The sequence below is a fragment of the Bos indicus x Bos taurus genome, chromosome 7, assembly GCF_003369695.1.
Source record: "Bos indicus x Bos taurus breed Angus x Brahman F1 hybrid chromosome 7, Bos_hybrid_MaternalHap_v2.0, whole genome shotgun sequence".
Taxonomy (NCBI): Eukaryota; Metazoa; Chordata; class Mammalia; order Artiodactyla; family Bovidae; genus Bos; species Bos indicus x Bos taurus.
Window position 1 is genome coordinate 47159717 of NC_040082.1, and position 20842 is coordinate 47180558.

At 39.4% G+C, this 20842-nt stretch overlaps 1 protein-coding gene and 1 long non-coding RNA gene across 3 annotated transcripts in view; one reads left to right on the forward strand and one right to left on the reverse strand.

The window, feature by feature from the left end:
• Nucleotides 1–2184, reverse strand: part of LOC113896562 — a 301000-nt gene extending 298816 nt beyond the window's left edge. The window contains exon 1 of the long non-coding RNA XR_003512054.1: nt 2086–2184. This is a non-coding gene — a long non-coding RNA (uncharacterized LOC113896562). The remainder of the gene's footprint in view (nt 1–2085) is intronic.
• Nucleotides 2185–2322: 138 nt separating this feature from the next.
• NMUR2 (neuromedin U receptor 2) lies at nt 2323–19980 on the forward strand. Of its 2 annotated transcripts, XM_027545897.1 has the most exons (4): nt 2323–3147; nt 11795–11879; nt 14340–14465; nt 18913–19980. In XM_027545897.1, the coding sequence occupies exons 1-4, from the start codon at nt 2431–2433 to the stop codon at nt 19206–19208; spliced, it is 1224 nt and encodes a 407-aa protein (XP_027401698.1). In that variant the 5' UTR covers nt 2323–2430; the 3' UTR covers nt 19209–19980. The 2 variants fall into 2 exon arrangements, with proteins under 2 accessions (XP_027401698.1, XP_027401697.1); XM_027545896.1 differs by lacking the exon at nt 14340–14465 and having other exon boundaries at nt 2329–3147.
• Nucleotides 19981–20842: the final 862 nt, after the last annotated feature.

Sequence of the window (20842 nt, forward strand, 5' to 3'; positions counted from 1 at the left end):
GTATATATATATAAATAACTGAGTCACTGTGCTGAACAGCAAAATTAACACAACATTGCAAATCAACTATATTTCAATAAAAACAATTTAATGCATTGCATTAGTTTAAGGATGAGATGGTGGCAATGAGAAAGATGTTATTAGAGGCTGGAAGAATCCACAGGGGAGGCTGATAAGTTGTCCTTTAATTTATAGGTCTCTGGAACGAAAGGAGCCACATACAGATCTGATGGAGAGAAAACCATGTGTGTACATATGTCCACAATAGTACCTAGGAAGAATAAGTGCTCAATAAATATTAGCTATTGTATTTTATTGAAAGCTTTACATAGATGCCACTCGTACCCCCACATCATATCCCCTTGCCCCCCTGATTTCTACTCCTATTCAGACACAACTGTAAAAGTCTAGGAACTCTGAGTGGTACATGGTTTTCTATCCATCAGATCTGCATGTGTCTCCTCCTGTTCCAGATACCTGTAAACTAAATAACAAATTATCAGCACCCCCCCGCCATGGGTCCTTCCAGCCTCTAATAGCATCTTTGTCATTGCCCACTATCATCCCTAGACGAATGCCATGTATTTTATTTTGGCCCACAGCTACAGAGAGTAGCCCTGTGCTTGTTCAGATTTACCTCTGTTGATAGAGGTACACAGTGAATTCATTCTGCATTTCTATTTTCTTACCGGTAATATGGAAGCCTATTCAATCCATAGGCAAAAACAGTCCAGAGACATAAGGGAATGATTGCCCCCAGTAGCAACCCTTGGAAAAGGCAATGGCACCCCACTCCAGTACTCTTGCTTGGAAAATCCCATGGACGGAGGAGCCTGATAGGCTGAAGTCTATGGGTTCGTGAAGAGTCATTCACGACTATGCGACTTCACTTCCACTTTTCACTTTCATGCATTGGAGAAGGAAATGGCAACCCACTCCAGTGTTCTTGCCTGGAGAATCCCAGGGACGGTGGAGGCTGATGGGCTGCTGTCTATGGGGTCGCACAGAGTCGGACACGACTGAAGCGACTTAGCAGCAGGAGCAACCCTCCTGCTCAAAACTGTCCAAAGATTTCTCTGCGGCTTGAACAAGATCCAAAGTCCCTGCAGTTTAAATAAGATCCAAACTTATTATCAGATCCTCGAAAAATGTATATAATATTGTCCCTTCCAGTCATTTTGATCTCAACTCTCATATTCTCCTGTCCACTCATTAAGTTCCAGCTGCACTGGCCTTCTTGATGTTTTTGAAACACATCAAGCTTGTTACTGCCTGAAGACCTTTGTACTTGCTATTACTTTTTCTGGGAATACACTTCCCTTAACTCTTTTATGATTGACATTTCATCAGTCAGAACTCAGCCCAAATGATATCTGAGATAAGTCTTCTTTGACCATTCTTTATTAAAAAAAAAAAAAGAATGCCTGTAGCCTTATGTTAGTATGGTCCCTTTTCTTCATAGCACATATTATGATCTGCAACTCTATTAATTCACTCATTAGTTTGTTTGGACATTTTCAGAAATCACTACCAGAAGAAAAGTTCACATAGGCAGAGACTTCATCTTGTTTGTTCACTGATGTTTCTTCAAAGCCTAGAACACTCCTTGGTATGCAGTAAATCCTCAAGAAGTATTTATTGAATATAATAACACAACTCTCCAGTTTACAGATAAGAAAATGTGGATCTGAGAGTTTGAGTTACTTTCCCAAAGTTTTACAGAATTTCTTACAGGTGTGCCTGATTCTAAATCCTACTGCCTTTTGCTTCAACAAGTTAACTGTCAAAAGTGAAGTGTCAGACAGCAGGCAGGGCTAGGTGGTGAGCCGGTGTTGGATTCTATCACGGAGGCAATCAAAGCCAAAAAGACATACGGATCACACTTTCCCCCAAGAGCCCTGAATTTTCAATGGAACAAGATACTTGAGAAATCTATTGATCTCCCATTTTTGTTATGCTGTATAGGTGACGAGGATCAACGGAGATTTGTACTTTACTACGCACAACCTTGCAACCTCAATTTGTATTTCCACCCAGATTCCCACAACTTTATAGAATGCACTGCTCTGAGTGCCCACACCTTACCTAATTTAGTGCCACCGTTTGTGACAGTTCTGCTTTCCCAGCTCCTTCCAATTCAGAGAAACATCTCTCCTCTCCTGCTCCCTGCTCAGGAAACCAGCACGCCCCACCCAGCTATCCTCTTACTGAACGTCTGACAAGTACATTGGCCCACAGTCCGCGAAGGGGCGGGGCTTCTGTCTCGGGGGCTCTTCAAAAGGGATCCGAGGTCTGAGCAGTTTCTATCCCTCTCCAGGCCTCCTTCCCCAAGCCTGTGCTTTCCTGCCTGCTTTCTTTTTCCTTTCTGGCTCAGCTTGGGACAGAGGCTCATTCCAGAGGAGCCTCAGGTCTTGCATTTTAATAGCAGTGATGGAAAAACATGAGAATGTTTCCTGGATGTACCAACAGGAACTGAAAGATCCTTTCAAGAAATACCTGAACAACACAGATGACTACCTAGCTTTGCTCTGCGGGCCTCGTCGCAGCCACCTCTTCCTCCCGGTGACTGCGGTGTATGCTCTGATTTTTGTGGTGGGGGTCGTTGGCAATCTCCTGGTGTGCTTGGTGATTCTTCGGCACCAGACGATGAAGACCCCCACCAATTACTACCTCTTCAGCTTGGCTGTCTCCGACCTCCTAGTCTTGCTTCTCGGGATGCCCCTGGAAGTCTATGAGATGTGGCGCAACTACCCCTTCCTGTTTGGGCCGGTGGGCTGCTACTTCAAGACGGCCCTCTTCGAGACCGTGTGTTTCGCCTCCATCCTCAGCGTCACCACCGTCAGCGTGGAGCGCTATGTAGCCGTCCTCCACCCGTTCCGCGCCAAACTAAAGAGCACCCGGGGCAGGGCCCTTCGCATCCTTGGCATCGTCTGGGGCCTCTCTGTTCTCTTTTCTCTGCCCAACACCAGCATCCATGGCATCAAACTCCACTACTTTCCCAATGGGTCCATCATCCCCGGCTCTGCCACCTGTACAGTCATCAAGCCCATGTGGATCTATAATTTCATTATCCAGGTCACCTCCCTCCTCTTCTACATCCTCCCCATGACAGTCATCAGTGTCCTCTACTACCTCATGGGGCTCAAGGTGAGTATCCAAGCTGGCTGCAACCCTTAGGGCGGCGTTCCTTCTCTTTTCTCTAAGTTCTGAGAAACACTTAGAACTGGAGAAATTCAGAACTGGAAGGGACCTTAGAGAAAAACAGGGTGAACTCAGAGGGGAAACTCAGAAGTTAACAGGCTGGCTTTCAGTTGGACAGACAGTAACCACAGCTATAAACCACTTCCTTTAACTCACCTTTCATCATTCTTCCCTCTGTAACTGTGGTTCTCAAACCTAGGTATTCCTACCAATCACCTTGAAACTTTACCATGCGAACTGATGTGTGAGTCACTTCCTACAGAGAAGTCTGATTCAGTAGGTCTGGGATAGAGCTTCATTTTAAATAGCACAAGACAGCCACCCCTGGAGAGACTGTTTCATATCCTGTGGTCTCTTTCCTGCCCTCACCTGTTTTGCCTGCATTGAAATTTTCCTCTGCACCAACTTGGTCTGAATATAAAATAAACTATCCCTGTGTAGTTTATACTCCAAGACAGATATACAGTTTTAAAGTCAGACACTTCCTTGTGGTGGTTGCTTTGATCCTTTCGTGGAAATATCAGATTAAAATGCAAAAATATGGCCTGAGTGAAATCAACTGGACAAGTGGAGTTTGAAGGACAAAGAGGTAAACAGAGTGCCTAAAACAGATTAGAAGACAGTGTGAATAAGATATAGCTGGAATTAATAGAATATTATTACTTAGTTTGTAACATTTTATAATTAGAGTTTACCTTCATGTGCTCATGGTGATAAACTTCTTTCTTTCTTTTTTTCTGGATCTAAATTATCTGAAACTGTTGTTTTGTTTTTAATGAAAGGAGAAGTGAGTCTATATGATTCCTTTCCTGGTATATTCTGCATCAAAAATCACAGAGAGGAAAGCTAAACATGAGAGTTTTATACCCATTTAGGGAGGTAGTTATGTAGGAAATAGTCATGAGACCATTTAGACTCCCACGTATGAAGCTCATATATAAGATGCCTTCAGGTAATGTCTCACAATTCTCTCTTGGAATTAGTTTCTATATTTATAAAATGAGAAGTTTACATCAGATCTTATGTATTAGCACTCCTGATCACTCTAACAGTCTGTGGTTCCTTAAGAAAAGGAAAAGGGAATCTTTGAGTGGGAGCAATGTGAGTTATAAGTGAAAGGAAAACAAAACAGGCATCACATTCACATTCTATGTTGTAAGATGGCTCTGGTACCATGTATTATGTGATAATTAATATACTCCCATCTCAGTGCATCTCTGAGAAAGTTGTGTGTCAAAAATGAGTGTCCCACAGGCGGTCCTTTCGAATAAATACTGTGCCTAAAGTGAATGGTAAAGTCTAAGGAGGAAGAACAGATTTTAAGTACATAGGAATAAATCTAATCATGCAGAGAACTGTGCCAGTTTCCTCCTGGTGGACTGGCCCCTGTAATTCCAGAGACATGTGTCAAACCAGACTAGCTCACAGTCACCATATCTTTAGCAAGCCCTGTGCATCCACTGTGGGGAAAGGTCTTCTGCATGATTCCATGAGCTCTATGAGAAATATCCACCCCAAATGTACCAATACAATCTCTACTAACAGTGAACAATCACTGCTACTGCTAAGTCACTTCAGTCGTGTCTGACTCTGTGCGACCCCATAGACGGCAGCCCACCAGGCTTCCCCGTCCCTGGGATTCTCCAGGCAAGAGTACTGGAGTGGGGTGCCGTTGCCTTCTCCGGTGAACAATCACTTGTCTCAGGTAAATTTGGGGGAACTATCTAACTCTGAATAGGAAACATGTTTCCCTTTCCAAACAGTTACTTTAAGTGTCACTTTGTTGTGTCGTCATGAATCTACTGCTCCCTGGTTATCAGGAGCTAGGTGATAGATAACAGCTAAGAAACCACCCTAGTTTGCTCTGTGTATGCAGTGCAACTTATAGCATCCTATTCTCAGGAAGGGTGAGGTGTTACCCAGAGGACATTGGAAAGGAACTATCTGCTCAGAATGTCTCTTCTATAGGAATTTAAAGATTTCTAGACTGGGAGTCAAAAGTAAACCCTAATCTGTGGCATTGATCTCAAGACCTTTGCACCTTTTGCTGTATTTTTGCCAGAAACGTCCCTACCGCCCACCATCACAATCCTTTTTGCCTTTCTAACTCTCACTTGTCCTTTAAGTCATACTTTACTCACACTTACTCCAGGAAGTTCTCCCTGATTCCCTAACTGCTTGATTCCCCTGTAGGTGCTCGTGATTCCTAGTGATTTCCCATCATTGCATTCATCACAATTTATAATTCTATACTTGTGGGTTCCTTAACTTCTTCCTCTCCAACTAGACTGTAAGCTCAGTGAATGAATGAATGAGCCATTTCCTTTATTGTTGGACTTCAGCTTCTCTACCTTCAAAATAGGAGACATGGAAATATTATCTCAGAGGGCCTTTTTGATCTGAAAGATTTTAAAGAGATTTGATCAACTCTGATGAGTACTGATTCTCATGGCAAGTCTAAAGATATGATTGAGTCTGGACAAATGCCTTCAAAAGGCAGAAAACCAAGACTGATGAAATCCCAGGAGCAAGAAAGAAGGAAGGGAGCTATATGTGTGCTCAAAATTGACCACTCAGAGATTCTTCATCATTCCAGGACTCAAGTCTCCAATGAGCTGCTCTTTATGGTTCTAACATGATGGAGATGGAAAATAGTCAATCCCAGGGCAAGTCCCTTCCCATCTCCTCCATGCAGCATTAATGCTTTAACTAGAGAGGATGTATTATGAATAGTAACAGAATTCAGCCAGGGCAAACAGGACTGAACTGATTTTTTTTTTTAACTTTACATAATTGTATTAGTTTTGCCAAATATCAAAATGAATCTGCCACAAGTATACATGTGTTCCCCATCTTGAACCCTCTTCCCTCCTCCCTCCCCATACCATCCCTCTGGGTCGTCCCAGTGCTCTAGCCCCAAGCATCCAGTATCGTGCATCGAACCTGGACTGGCAACTCGTTTCATACATGATATTTTACATGTTTCAATGCCATTCTCCCAAATCTCCCCACCCTCTCCCTCTCCCACAGAGTCCATAAGACTGTTCTATACATCAGTGTCTTTTGCTGTCTCATACACAGGGTTATTGTTACCATCTTTCTAAATTCCATATATATGCGTTAGTATACTGTATTGGTGTTTTTCTTTCTGGCTTACTTCACTCTGTATAATAGGCTCCAGTTTCATCCACCTCATTAGAACTGATTCAAATGTATTCTTTTTAATAGCTGAGTAATACTCCATTGTGTATATGTACCACAGCTTTCTTATCCATTCATCTGCTGATGGACGTCTAGGTTGCTTCCATGTCCTGGCTATTATAAACAGTGCTGCGATGAACATTGGGGTACATGTGTCTCTTTCCCTTCTGGTTTCCTCAGTGTGTATGCCCAGCAGTGGGATTGCTAGATCATAAGGCAGTTCTATTTCCAGTTTTTTAAGGAATCTCCACACTGTTCTCCATAGTGGCTGTACTAGTTTGCATTCCCACCAACAGTGTAAGAGGGTTCCCTTTTCTCCACACCCTCTCCAGCATTTATTATTTGTAGACTTTTGGATTGCAGCCATTCTGACTGGTGTGAGATGGTACTTCATTGTGGTTTTGATTTGCATTTCTCTGATAATGAGTGATGTTGAGCATCTTTTCACGTATTTGTTAGCCATCTGTATGTCTTCTTTGGAGAAATGTCTATTTAGTTCTTTGGCCCATTTTTTGATTGGGTCATTTATTTTTCTGGAGTTGAGCTGTAGGAGTTGCTTGTATATTTAACCTTAAAAGCTTCTGTACATCAAAGGAAACTATTAGCAAGGTGAAAAGACAGCCTTCAGAATGGGAGAAAATAATAGCAAATGAAGCAACTGACAAACAACTAATCTCAAAAATATACAAGCAACTCCTGATTTTTTTTTTTAATAAACAGATTTTGTTCAGATGGTGGAGATACTTACACAAAAGCTATAATTATACCTTGGTATTCTAAAGTTGGACTTCCCTGGTGGCTCAGATGGTAAAGTATCTGCCTAAAATGAGGGAGACCTGGCTTCAATCCCTGGGTTGGGAAGATCTCCTGGAGAAGGAAATGGCAACCCACTCCAGTGGCAATCCACTGGATTGGCAATCCACTCTTGCCTGGAAAATCCCATGGACAGAAGAGCCTGGTAGGCTACAGTCCATGGGGTCGCAAAGAGTCGGACACGACTGAGCGACTTCACTTTCACTATTCTAAAGTTATACAAATGAACTCACAAACTATATAAATGAATCACTGGTAAAATGATTTTAATCAGCATAAACAGTTGATCAGGATTATCTGATTGATAATCAACCCCATGTCTCCCTTCACCTTTTGTCATACATAGCTAAAAGGAGTGGAGCAGCAAGACTTCTGAACTTCCTACAGAGTGATGACAATTTTCCTCTCCTCTTTTTGTAACCTCACTTTTAAAATAAATGCTTGGGGTTGGGTGGGAATAATTAATAGGTAAATATATACTTTGTTAAACATCTGAAGGGAAATGAAATTAGTCAACAAGAAATAATGCAGCATTTAATATTGGCTAAACAAATTGTTTGGATTCTATTCTGCTATGTTAACCCCTTCAAATTCTGTTGAAACCACGTGTAACATGTATAAATAGTCTGTTTCTTATTCTTCTTCTAGTTGAATAGTTGTGTCACTGTAGCCTAAGAAAGCCAAAATGTAAGTAATGATTAATACAGCCATGCATTTTCTTTTCAGTGCAAACTACACTCCAAAAGAAGCCTTTTCCTAAAAGGATTGTGCGAGCCATTTGCCAGCTGTTTGATTTAAGGAAACTGTTCCCTGGAGTAGAAAAATTTCTAATGAGAACTGTTGAATGCACCCAGAGAAGTGGCTAATAGGTCTTAATAATCTTTCATTGTTCTTGATTATAGACTGGAATCAAATAATGGAATAACTATCTTGTAATAAGGACAAATGTTTTAAATGGTATGAAATAATCAGAAACTTTAGTAGATTTAATTGAAGGTGAGTTAGAAAGATTAGTTTGATTTATTGCTCTAACCTTAAACACAAGTCTTTCTCTTCTCAGTGTATCTGGATCCTTATTTGTGTCAACACAAGTACAGCATGTGGGTGAGTGGTACCATGAGAAGAATCTCTAGAAGGGACTCCATAATACAGATGAGTGGGCCCACAGCTATAAATAAATATTTCATGAAAAATTTATTATGCCTTTTGAGTAAACTCAGGACAATAATCAGATTCACAATATATGATTTTTTTTTCTTTTGGCCACACCACATGGCTTGCAGGATCTCAGATCCCTGACCCTGGCCACAGCAGTGAAAGCCCAAGAATCCTAACCACAAGGCCACTAGGGAACTCCCAGAATCACAATATATAATTTACTGAGTATCATTTGCCAGCCAGTGAGTTAAGAACTCTACCTGCATTGTTTTCTTTTACTCTTATATTCCTAGGAAGCCCTTATTCTTATATAAATAACATCTTATCATCTTTAGTTCCTTCTCATTTATTCCTAATAATTTCACAATATTTCCCCCTATTTCTTTCCAAGTTCTAGATGACTGCAAAAGGTCAAATCTGATGGAAGCTTAGTCCCCTAATTTCTGAAGACAAAGGAATATGTAAAGAACACCAATATATTCAAGATGGCCAGGTTTATTAATCATCCATGCAGATACTTCAGGGCAGTGCAGCGTGGAGAGCTACCTGACTTTGAGGAGCATATCTGTCTTTAGGATATTGATTTGTTGAACTTTGGAGGCAACTTTTAATGTTCCTTTCTTCCAAGTCTTATTTAATTTTAAATACCTTCTCTAAAATATTTTGTAAAAACAGCATCTAGCCCAGGAAGGTCACTGATTCTTATAGAAGTCTAAGTCTGTTCCATTGTTCCACAGACCACACTAATTTTTTTTAGCTGGAACTGAAATATGTCTCCTTATAGCTCAATCAATTGATCCTAATATACACAGGTTATAAAATGGGTTGAATTTTCCTCACATTGATGGCCTCCTCAGTTTGTCAGGACTTTCCACACAGTGAAGAGGCAACTCCAACTCAATCTGATTAAATACAAGATGGAACATAGACCTGAAACATCTAGAGGGAGAGCTGGCTCTTGGGGAAGATTAATCTAGTAAGACACACAGTGACAGCAAGGATCTAGCTTTATTTCTGTTTCTTTGCTCTTCTGTCTGTGGTGTTGGTTTCAACCTCGAAATCTGCATAGCAGCCCATTGGTGGCTCCAAGCACATTCCTCATGGTGAGGAGGAAAAAAACAAACAAGCAAACAACGCTCCCTGGCAGTTCCAATAAAAGAGTAAGAAAGTATCTGAAATCTCATTGGTCTCAATCATCCAACCACTCTGACTGAAGGATGACAGCTAAATTATACAGGGACTAAACATAGTTCTGGGATTTTCCTGGTGGCTCAGTGGTAAAGAACCTATCTACCAATGCAGGAGACATGGGTCTTATCCCTGGAGAAATGGTCACCCAATTCAGTATTCTTGCTGGGAAATCCCATGGACAGAGGAGCCTGGCAGGCTACAGTCTATGGGGTTGCAAAAGGGTCTAACATGACTGAGCAACAACAACAACAAAAACAAATCTGTATCTGGAGATGGGATCATTCAGATTCCTATTAATGACTATGAACTGGAGAATGAATAAATTCCCTAAAGGAAAATCAGGGCACTATTTTTAAGAGAAGGGAGAATAAGCACTATACTATCTTCTAGATATTTGATAGTAGTTTATTATGAGTCCTTAAAGCTTCTTTTATCTGGCTGAACATCCCCACAAACTTGAAATACATAAAGAGAAAAAAAAATTCACAACTAGACGAATGATGTAGATCTTCAGTGCTATTGAATTTCAGAGGAAGAAGGTGATAATGGTCTACAGTTGCCATAAAAGCCTCCAAGGAGTAGGTGGCACTTAACTGGTTGAGAGAGGCTGTATGTACAGGAAATGTTAATATTTGAAATTATCAGATGCTACTTTACAGATCACCATATCTGCCAGTAAGGAGAAATTATTTTAACATCTAAATTCAGAAACATATGAACCTTTATGGATAGTATTTGTAAAATAGAGTTTTCCAAATTGTGCTTCTCAAGATGGTACCAGGTATTCCACTGAAAAGGGTTGGGAAGGGTATTTTTTAGTCTAAGAAACATTATCCCCTGAGAGGATAGGAGATGTGGGATGTGGAAGGTGGAGGTGGAGGAAAGATGATACACTGTCTCCCATGAAGATGAGTTATACTCATTAGCATTTGAGGCTCAAAGAAGATCCATAATAAAGACTATAAAGATCATGAAGCAGAAATAATACCTGTTTCTGTTTTCTACTGCCTATCCATCTCATAGATGTCTAATAATTATATAATAAATGAATGAATCAATGGAAAAGCCTAACTTTTTAACTTTAGGAAATTTTTTCCCATGGAATGTCTATTAATAAACTACAAAACAATGGTTTTACAGAATGCTGTTTGCATCGCTTCAGTCGTGTCCGACTCTGTGCGACCCCAGAGACGGCAGCCCACCAGGCTCCCCCGTCCCTGGGATTCTCCAGGCAAGAACACTGGAGTGGGTTGCCATTTCCTTCTCCAATGCATGAAAGTGAAACGTGAAAGTGAAGTCGCTCAGTCGTGTCCGACTCTAGCGACCCCATGGACTGCAGCCTACCAGGCTCCTCCGTCCATGGGATTTTCCAGGCAAAAGTACTGGAGTGGGGTGCCATTGCCTTCTCCGTTTACAGAATAGCATAGGTTAAATGAAAGTGAAAGTGTTAGTCACTCAGTCGTGCCCGGCTCTTACAAATCCCATGGACTGTAGTCCACCAGGCTTCTCTGTCCTTAGAATTTTCTAGGTAAGAATACTGGAGTGCATTGCCATTCTCTTCTCCAGGGGATCTTCCCGACCCAGGGATTAAACCCAGGTCACCTGCATTGCAAGCAGATTCTTTACCATCTGAGCCACCAGAGAAGCCCATAGGACAAATGGTTGCCTGTAACTTGGCCCCATCTATACAGTTGAGTTAGGTGACCTGAGTCCAGTTCCACCTCCAACTTACTGTTAAACATTTAGCTAATTCTTACATTTCTCTGGGGCTTCCCTGGTAGCTCAGCTGGTAAAGAATCCACCTGCAATGCAGGAGACCCCAATTCGATTCCTCGGTCAGGAATATTCTCTAGAGAAGGAAGGGATAGGCTGCTCACTCCAGTATTCTTGGGCTGCCCTGGTGGCTCAGACACTAAAGAATGCACCTGCAATTCGGGAGACCTGGGTTCCATCCCTGGATGGGAAGATCCCCTGGAGAAGGAATAGGCTACCCACTCCAGTATTTTGGCCTGGAGAATTCCATGGACAGAGAAGCCTGGCAGGCTACAGTCCATGGTGTTGTAAAGAGTCAGACATGACTGACTGACTTTCACTTTAACTTTACATTTCTCTTAGGTTTTTTTTTTTTTTTTTAACTTGCAAAATGAGTGTTAGACTCACACTTCTTAGATCTTAATAGGAGGAAAAACTGTTTCCCTTTCTTTATATCTCTTTGCATTTTCCCTTGCAGCTGAAGAAAGACCAACACCTTGAGGCAGATAAAGTGACCGCAAATATTCAAAGACCATCCAGAAAATCAGTCACTAAAATGCTGTGTGAGTCCTCTATTTTGTAATTGTATGTTTGTTAAAGGAAAGCAGTTATATTTGGTATGATTAAGTGTTGCTGGTATCAGATCAAAATTCTCTTCAAGCACAATATCATGTCCTGTTCTTCCATGGCTTACTCAAGCATCTGCTGCTGCTGCTGCTGCTAAGTTGCTTCAGTCGTGTCCGACTCTGTGCGACCCCATAGACGGCAGCCCACCAGGCTCCACCGTCCCTGGGATTCTCCAGGCAAGAACAATGGAGTGGGTTGCCATTTCCTTCTCCAATGCATGAAAGTGAAAAGTGAAAGTGAAGTTGCTCAGTCATGTCCGACTCTTAGCGACCCCATGGACTGCAGCCTATCAGGCTCCTCCGTCCATGGGATTTTCCAAGCAAAAGTACTGGAGTGGGGTGCCATTGCCTTCTCTGACTCAAGCTTCTAGGGCCTGCCTATTTTGTTCTGTTTTAAAGACCTCAGAACAACACACTAAACTGCATCCATTATAATACACTCTGTTCAGTTTTTGGAAATCATATCCACTCTCAGAGCCTTCAAATATCTCTTTTCCCTTTTAAAATGAGGAGGTGGTTCTTAACCTATTTTTTATTATGAGTTTCTTTAAAAGTATTATGGAAATAGTGAATTTTCCACTCAGAAAACACATAAATGAGCATCCATCAAATGTTTGATAGTCCATTTCAGAGGATCACAAAACCCTCTGATACCAAGCTTGGTCTTCATGAAATCTTTTATTTCCAGAATAAGAACAGCTGGTTAAGAATATTCTAAGCAGTCATTCCTCCTATGACATTGCATGATTTTATATAAACAGTACACTCTTTTATATAGATAAGATTTTAAAACAAAATCTAAGCACTGATCCACACTCGAATGTTATAAAAATACAAGATCCAGCACTAGTCTAACAAGATACTGATCAATTAGAGAAAGGAGGTTTGTGATACACTTTCCAACTCAAAATGTGAGATTTGGAAGAAAAAAAAAATCTTCCAGGATAATATGCATATGAAACATTCATTGCAACTATGTGATATATATGAACAACAACAAAACCTGTGAGGTCAATAAAATATGTCTTTTCAGCTCTACTAATCATCTTCTTGGAAATTTTTTACCACGTGTTAGCACCTGATCTTCTCTACCAAGCAATCTAGTCCCTTCAGTATTTCTCTCCCTTCCTTTATGAACATAATCTTTCACTAAGAGACTTGAAGTGTACTCACATTAAAGTTACAATGATAAAATACACTGTGAACCCTTTGCCTTTTGCAAGCAGAGGGTTTAATTTTAACAGGAATTTAAATTTTTAATTAGAGGAAATTATAGACAGTAGTAAGCAGATTAGGGACATTTTATTCAAGGCTAAATTCAGAAGAATCTCCCAAACAGTCCTGAAACCACATAAAGCAGGCAGATCACTTACTCTGAGTATGTTTAGTGCCAATGGGAGACATATGTACTGTTTACTATGAAACACATCAAACGTGCTCATGAGTTCAGAGAACTGTAAAAGTGAACACCAAAGTACCCACCATCCAGCTTTAAAAGTTATCAATGCATAGCTAATCTTGCTTCCTCTACATGTCTATCTCTCCGTTAGCCCCTACAAGATTATTTTGAAGTAGATCTCAAAAGAAAAGGAAGGAAAAGTATTTTACAACTCCAGGAGAGAAGAAAAAACATACATATTTATATTCGTGCGGATTAAATGCCCTATAGAGAAACTCTGGTAGCACCAATCTCTGTCTGGGGAACTGAAAATAAGAAACTAGAAGGTGCAACTTCCTGTGAATCTGTAATGATTTAAAAATAAAAAGTAAAAACAAACATAAAGCAACTGGAAGGAATTCTGTGCCCTAGTAATTTATAATAGACACATCCCCATTCCAATCCAGAGATGCTTATAGTATGTTTATGGTTGTTCAATCTTTCTCTTTTCCCTGACTTCTTGCAGAATTTTAAATGATTAAAATCATAAAAGCTTCTATTTTTTCTAGAATAACAATATAAATTCATACTGCACTTCATAGTTTATTAATCTATAACTTCAAAGAACACGGACTTGCTTGAGCACAATCATTTTACTTATATATCCAGTTTGTGTGGTTACAACAGTCTACTGGCAATAATTTATATTCCACAGTAGAATGTTTTCTGGACTTTGAATACATTCAATACTATTTTAATACCTTAAAGGAAACTTACATTATACAAGAAATCTTGTACAATCATTTGGGAAACTGATTCTCAATACAGAACTTCTACACAGAATATAATTCATTCTTATGTTTACATATTCTGTGTAGAAGTTCTGTAGGATCTAGTGACCTTTAGGAAGTATAACTTAACAAAGATGAAGGGCAAATGCTAGCAGGAACTCAGAAGGAGTTGTATACCTCTTCTTGCTTTGACTGCCTTCTACTCTCCCCTTCATCCTCCTTTTCCAGTTGTCTTGGTCTTAGTGTTTGCTATCTGCTGGGCCCCATTCCACATTGATCGGCTCTTCTTCAGCTTTGTGGAGGAGTGGACCGAACCCCTGGCTGCTGTGTTCAATCTCATCCATGTGGTGTCAGGTAAAATTGTAGATCCTTTGGGTGCATCACAAGTGTTCAGGTAGCTGCAGGTTTTTCATCTTGCTTAGAGCAAGTAGGTTCTATCTGTATATGCCAATTTATCATAGAGATTTGCCACGCATATGTCACGTATATGCCACGTATATGCCACGCATATATATATATATATATATATATAATGAAGACATTTGATTTTTATTGTATTTGTATATATGTATATTTGTATTTTGTATTTATATTGTATATTTATTTGTATACAAATACATGTATACATGTATATGTATATTTTGTATTATATATATGTATATATATACATGTATATATGTATATATATGTATGTATATATGTATATATATGTATGTATATATGTATATGTATATATATATGTGTATATATATGTATATATATATACATATATATATGTATATATACGTGTATATATATATACACATATATATACATATACATATATATGTATACACATATATATACAATATGTATAAATACATGTATACATATATACATATACATATATATGTGTATATATATGTGTATATACATATGTATATATGTGTGTATATATATACATGTATATATGTATATATACATGTATATATACATGTATATATACATGTATATATATATTTTGTATTTATATTATATATTTGTATACAAATACATGTATACATGTATACAAATACATGTATACATGTATTTGTATACAAATACAATTTATATTGTATTTGTATATATGTATATTGTATTTGTATATATGTATATATGTATATTTGTATTTGTATATATGCCACGCATATGTATATATGCCACAATATATATTGTATTGTATATATGCCACGCATATGCCACATATATGCCACGCATATATATATATATATATATATATAATGAAGACATTTGATTTTTATTGTATTTATTAAATATTTAAATATTATTAGGCATTAAATATTGATTAAATAGGTTACTGGCTCAAAAGAAATATACCATATTACTACTTTAGACACTATTTTATGAAAACCCTCAACTCTAAATATGATGTCACAGCAGGAAAATGGTCTAAGGAATGATTCCTTTGGTTTTTCTGCCAGTGGCCATGGGATTTATTTGGTTCTTATTTATTAAACATCCGTGTCCCTGAAACCCACTATTGTCTTCAGCAAGTGTTACATCCTCCTGAAAGCCAGCCAAAGGGCATTCATGGGGCATCATGTTCTGCTTTTAGGCCACTTTAATGCTGCTCATTAAGGACATCATACACTATGTTGGAGAGTGATGGAAAGGTTGCTGAATCAGAGGGCCTGGATTTGCATCTCAGTACCTTTAATATTCTTAGCTATAAGCAAAACATGGATTCCTTCTTTCCCAAGTTTCCTCAACTATAATATGGCAATAATGCCTGTTCTATACACACCACAGGCTGATGCACACTAAGTCACTTCAGTCATGTCCGACTCTTTGTGACCCCATGGACTGTAGCCTTTCAGGCTCCTCCGTCCATGGAATTTTCCAGATAAGAAAACTGGAGTGGGTTGCCATTTCCTACTCCAGGGTATCTTCCCGATCTAGGGATCTAACTGCATGTCTTACATTTCCTGCCTTGACAGGTGGGTTCTTAACCACTAGCGCCACCTGGAAAGCCCACAGGCTGATGGTGAGAAGCAAGTAAAATAATAGCTATTAAAGAACTTTTTAAACTATAGTATATCTTTCTATGACTATCACAAATTGTAAAGTAAACATTATCATCAACATTTTATTGTTAAAGAAACAGTTCTACAAATAAGAAATGACTTGTCCAAAGGTAGTGGGCAAATAGTAAAAATTAAGATTCAGGCTTGAGTCACCTAACTTCAAGTTCAGGGTTCCTTCCTCTTGAATGGAGCAAAGGATGGCCCCCACGTCTTTCGTTCTCAGTTAGTGTAACTGTTAGCCTTAAGTTCAGACCGCTTTTATCCCTCTACCTCTGCTAGTCACTGGCTGGTTCTACAAGCTCTTTTTCAAAGACAAAGACGTCATTATGGAGGAAGGATAAGAGCAATTTGTAAAAATTAAAGTCCAGATATGCATAGAGCAATAACATTCATATGTATACTTAATACCATATATATTATCTGTTTTCTACCACCATTTTTTTTTTTTATTCAGAAGGGCTTGTGTAAAGCTTATACCTAGACATTAGGACCTTCCTCTGTGTTAAACTATTTATTATTCTGGACAATATCTCAAAAATGTTTATAGCTCTGATCTTTGTGGTTTGTCTGAGAAGTGGAAGTGTTTAAATAATATACACACTACTATATATATAATAGATAACTAATAAAAGACCTACTGTGTACCACAAGGATTCTATTAAATACTCTGTATAGGTGTATATGGGAATAGAATTTTTTAAAAAGGATATATGTATATGCATAATTGATTCACTTTGCTGTATACCTGAAACCAACACAACATTGTAAATCAACTATACTTCAATAAAAAAAGTGTTTTAAATAAGATAAATTATTCTTTAAAAAAATTGGAAAATACACAAGATCACATGAAGCTTCACTAGTTGATTACACTTCTCCAGAGGCATCAAGAAAACTATTTTAAGATTCCCAAGCTATGTCATTTACAACACAATAACATTTTCTTATTAAGACATAATTTTTCCCTCCCCAACCCTACCAACCAGATGATATCTAAACCTCTTAAATGCTATGCCCAAAACGCCCCCAACTTGCCTTCTGACCCTCAGATTATAGTATTTTCAATTCATAAGCCATATACTTTCCAAGTTGGTGAATTAGGGGTTTCTGCACGTCCTGCATTATTCTTGCACAATAAGTGTTCCCGTCTCAGTACACTGGTGCATGCTGTGCCTTCTACCTCTCTTCCACTCCTCTCTTGAGACCCCCTTCTCTCTTCCCCAATGTCTCCTACCCATTTCATGGTCTGGTTAGACTCCAGTCACCCCCATTATTATGGAGATGATTTGTCATGATTATTAGTGTTCTTGTGCTTAATGTGAATTTCCATAACATGACTGTTAGTATCACATATTTTGCTCTTGTCTTAACAGATATTGTTAGGTATCATCCTCTTGTTAATTACTGAAATCAGGCATAAATCTTATCTCTGTAATACTGTTCTAGATCCTTGGAGAACAAAGTCTAAATCCACTACCTTCCAGTGGGCCTCAAAGTCACATAATAAAAGTTCAATCAGTATTTCTTTATTGAACAAATTAACAGTGTACAGAAATGCACCCCCCACCCCTACAGGTCCACAGACATTCCTTCCTGGGTTTCCTAGATAGTGGTAAACAATTTCCTGCAATGCAGGAAACCTGGGTTAGACCTCTGGGTCAGGAAGATCCTATGGAGGAGGGCATGGCAACCCACTCCAGTATTTTTGCCTGGGAAATCCCATGGACAGGGGAGACTGGCGGGCTGTAGTCCATATGGTCGCAAAAGAGTCAGACAGGACTTTGCAACTAAACAACATTTCTCTGTGCCCAATTCTGTCCACAGGCAAATGGCTCTGTATGTGTCCTGAACTATACAAATGAGAATGACAATGAATGTGTTGAGGATAGCATCTATCATTTGTATCTTCTGTGGATAGTACCTCAACTTTATCCTCACAATAATCCAGGGAGGTGGGTTAAAATGGTGTTATCATCTCCATTTTACAAAGAACAAGAAATTGAAGTGCCAGTTCTGTCCAGGGTCACAGAATAAGCAAGGGCCAAGATCAGAAACTTAAGTCCTCTGATTCTTCAGGCTCCATGGGCCTTGAGGAAATAAAATAGGATATGGTAACAAATGAAAAGTGTGTATCAACCAAGAAAATGGCAATGTGTAAGGCATTTGGTGGAGAAAACAAATGGAAAACAATACAAGAATTCATTAAGGTTGGAAATAAGGTGGGAAGAGACATCAAGGGGAAGGAATTGGCAGGAAAAGGACACTGGGGAATGCTTCTTTGAAGAGCTATTTGGCATCATAAGGAGTCTTAACAGAGATTATGCCTTGACTGATTTACTATTCCTCCATTACTTGCAGTTTCAAATGATAGACTGAAGCATAAGATAAAAACATCTCTTTCTTCTGATACTTAAGCATCTCTCATTAATGCTATGGGAACATGTTCTTTAATTAAACAAGTGGGGATCAAAGGAAGTTGCTGAACATCTCAGAGAGATCCCATTCCAGCTTAAATTTTTCCGAGACTCTTTAATCTTTCTAGGTTTGGTTCCTAAAGTACACAGGTGGTAGATCTGTTCAGAGCATTTTGTATTCTCAATTAGAGTCTTGTATGTACTATCACTTCCAAAAGAGGCAATCAAAGGGATGTGAGGCCTTTATTAAATATTTATGCTTCTCCGTGTAGTGCCTCCCCCTCAGTTTTTCCTCAGCCTGTCTCTTAATCCTCTGCGTTCCAGGTGTCTTCTTCTACCTGAGCTCAGCGGTCAACCCCATTATCTACAACCTGCTCTCTCACCGCTTCCAAGCAGCATTCCGGACTGTGATCCCCCCTTCCTGCCAACAGCAGCACTCCCATAACCACTCACCGGGGCCGTCTATGCAGCGGAACATCTTCCTGACAGAGTGCCACCTTGTGGAGCTGACTGAGGACGTAGCTCCCCAGTTCCCTCGTCAGCTGTCCGTCCTTAGCTCGCAGCTCCCCACAGCCCTCTGTACTGGACAGGTGCCAAGAAAGGAGCTCGCAAAGAGCTGACATCCGTGTGGTTCTGTATTCTGGAGGGGTGGGGGGATGTCCCATAATTTACGCCTTCTTATATGATATGAAGGAGGTAAAATGAATCTTGGAACTTACATATCCAATTCTAGTTTTTTCCCCAACAAATGTGAAAATTGCTACTTAAATCTTGATTTAAAACCCAGAACCTCTTGATTTTTAGTTAGCATTCCACTGTCTTAACTGCTTCATGCCCTTCACTAGTTCATGCAAAGAGCATGACTAACACGTCATAGCACCTATACATTGAGTCATTCTCACAATTGGGAATGATTTGTCTTGCTATTCACACTCTGAGTCAGGCTGGCATTCTTACAACCAGTGGTCCCTATGAGCCACAGAGGGAGACATGGAAATGCTGTTAATGTAATTTGAGGGGCCCATACCAGCTCTTCCACGGCAATCTGTCTACCCTGCTTCATACTGTTCAATTACAATGTGATTCCTTGCAGTCTGAAGCCTTTGAGTTAAAGAGTCCTGATAACATAAGAATGCTCTTCAGAATTATTATTATTCCCACCATTCTATTAATGATCCGCAAGTCATTATCAGTCATTCCTCACCAGGGATGAAATCAGATACAAGTTCTACTTGGAGAAGAATGGGAAGAAAGAGAATATGGTGGAAGGTCCAAAGAGTCAACCTACACTACTTATTTGTTTTCATCATTTGGTCTAGACCTGGATTTCTATTAACTTGTGTCATAAATAAATGTATGTCTACTGTCTAATAAAAAGGACAAGTCAACTGATTACTACTGGTCTCAAACTCACGACTTTTCCTACTCAATCCTTCATTGTCTCTATAGCCCTCATCACTCCTACAGTGGCCGCCATTGCATCGTCACAACTACTACACACTTCTACTCAAGTTCAATTACTTGCTCTTATGAAGTCACACCCCAGTTTCCCCAGCTGCATATGTTTGCTTACAGAATGCTCTCTATACCTCCAATCTTCATCAGATGTGATCCTACCCATTCTTCAATATCTAGCTCATTGTGTTACCTCTTCCATAAAGCCTTGCTTGATTTATTCAAATAAGAGTATAATCTGACTTTTCTATCAGTTTATGTATCTTAAGCGTTTCCTTCAGCCTGCTTTGTATTTCCATGATTTATATTCTTGCTTTGCTAGAATGTAGATTTGTCAAAGACATGAAGTATCCTGTGTTCCTTTTTGCTGTTACTGGAGTCCTGACAATATATCAGTCACAATAAATACGTAGTAAATAAGTTGACCTCACATTCCGACATACTGAGCCAAAAAATCGCTCCACGGGAAACCATGTTAAAGAGCTGAAAGACCAAGATTCTGTTTCTGACAGGGACATCTGACCTTCAGTTGGCCATTTAATCAGCTGTGATTATAATGGCATGCCTGCTGTGTCTGCAGTGTGAGAAGACTCTTCTCTGCCCCAGGCCTTACTGAGGCTGAAACAAGCAAGCTCCAGCTTTTAGTCTGAATTTTCCCCAAGTTGAACAGACCATTCTACTAATAAATGAGGATATTGGTCTCTGACATTATTTTCTAACTGAACAGTCATCTTCAAAGTAATTCAATATATTTTTTAAATCTCTTAGCTAATTACAAGCCAACTTTAATGAATCTGAA

Excerpts from the sequence above, each read along its gene's own strand:
- NMUR2 (XM_027545897.1), top strand. The coding sequence starts at position 2,431 with ATGGAAAAACATGAGAATGTTTCCTGGATGTACCAACAGGAACTGAAA. Across the intron at positions 11,880-14,339 it reads ATCAGTCACTAAAATGCTGT|TTGTCTTGGTCTTAGTGTTT; the intron begins GTGAGTCCTCTA and ends CTCCTTTTCCAG. Across the intron at positions 14,466-18,912 it reads TCTCATCCATGTGGTGTCAG|GTGTCTTCTTCTACCTGAGC; the intron begins GTAAAATTGTAG and ends TCTGCGTTCCAG.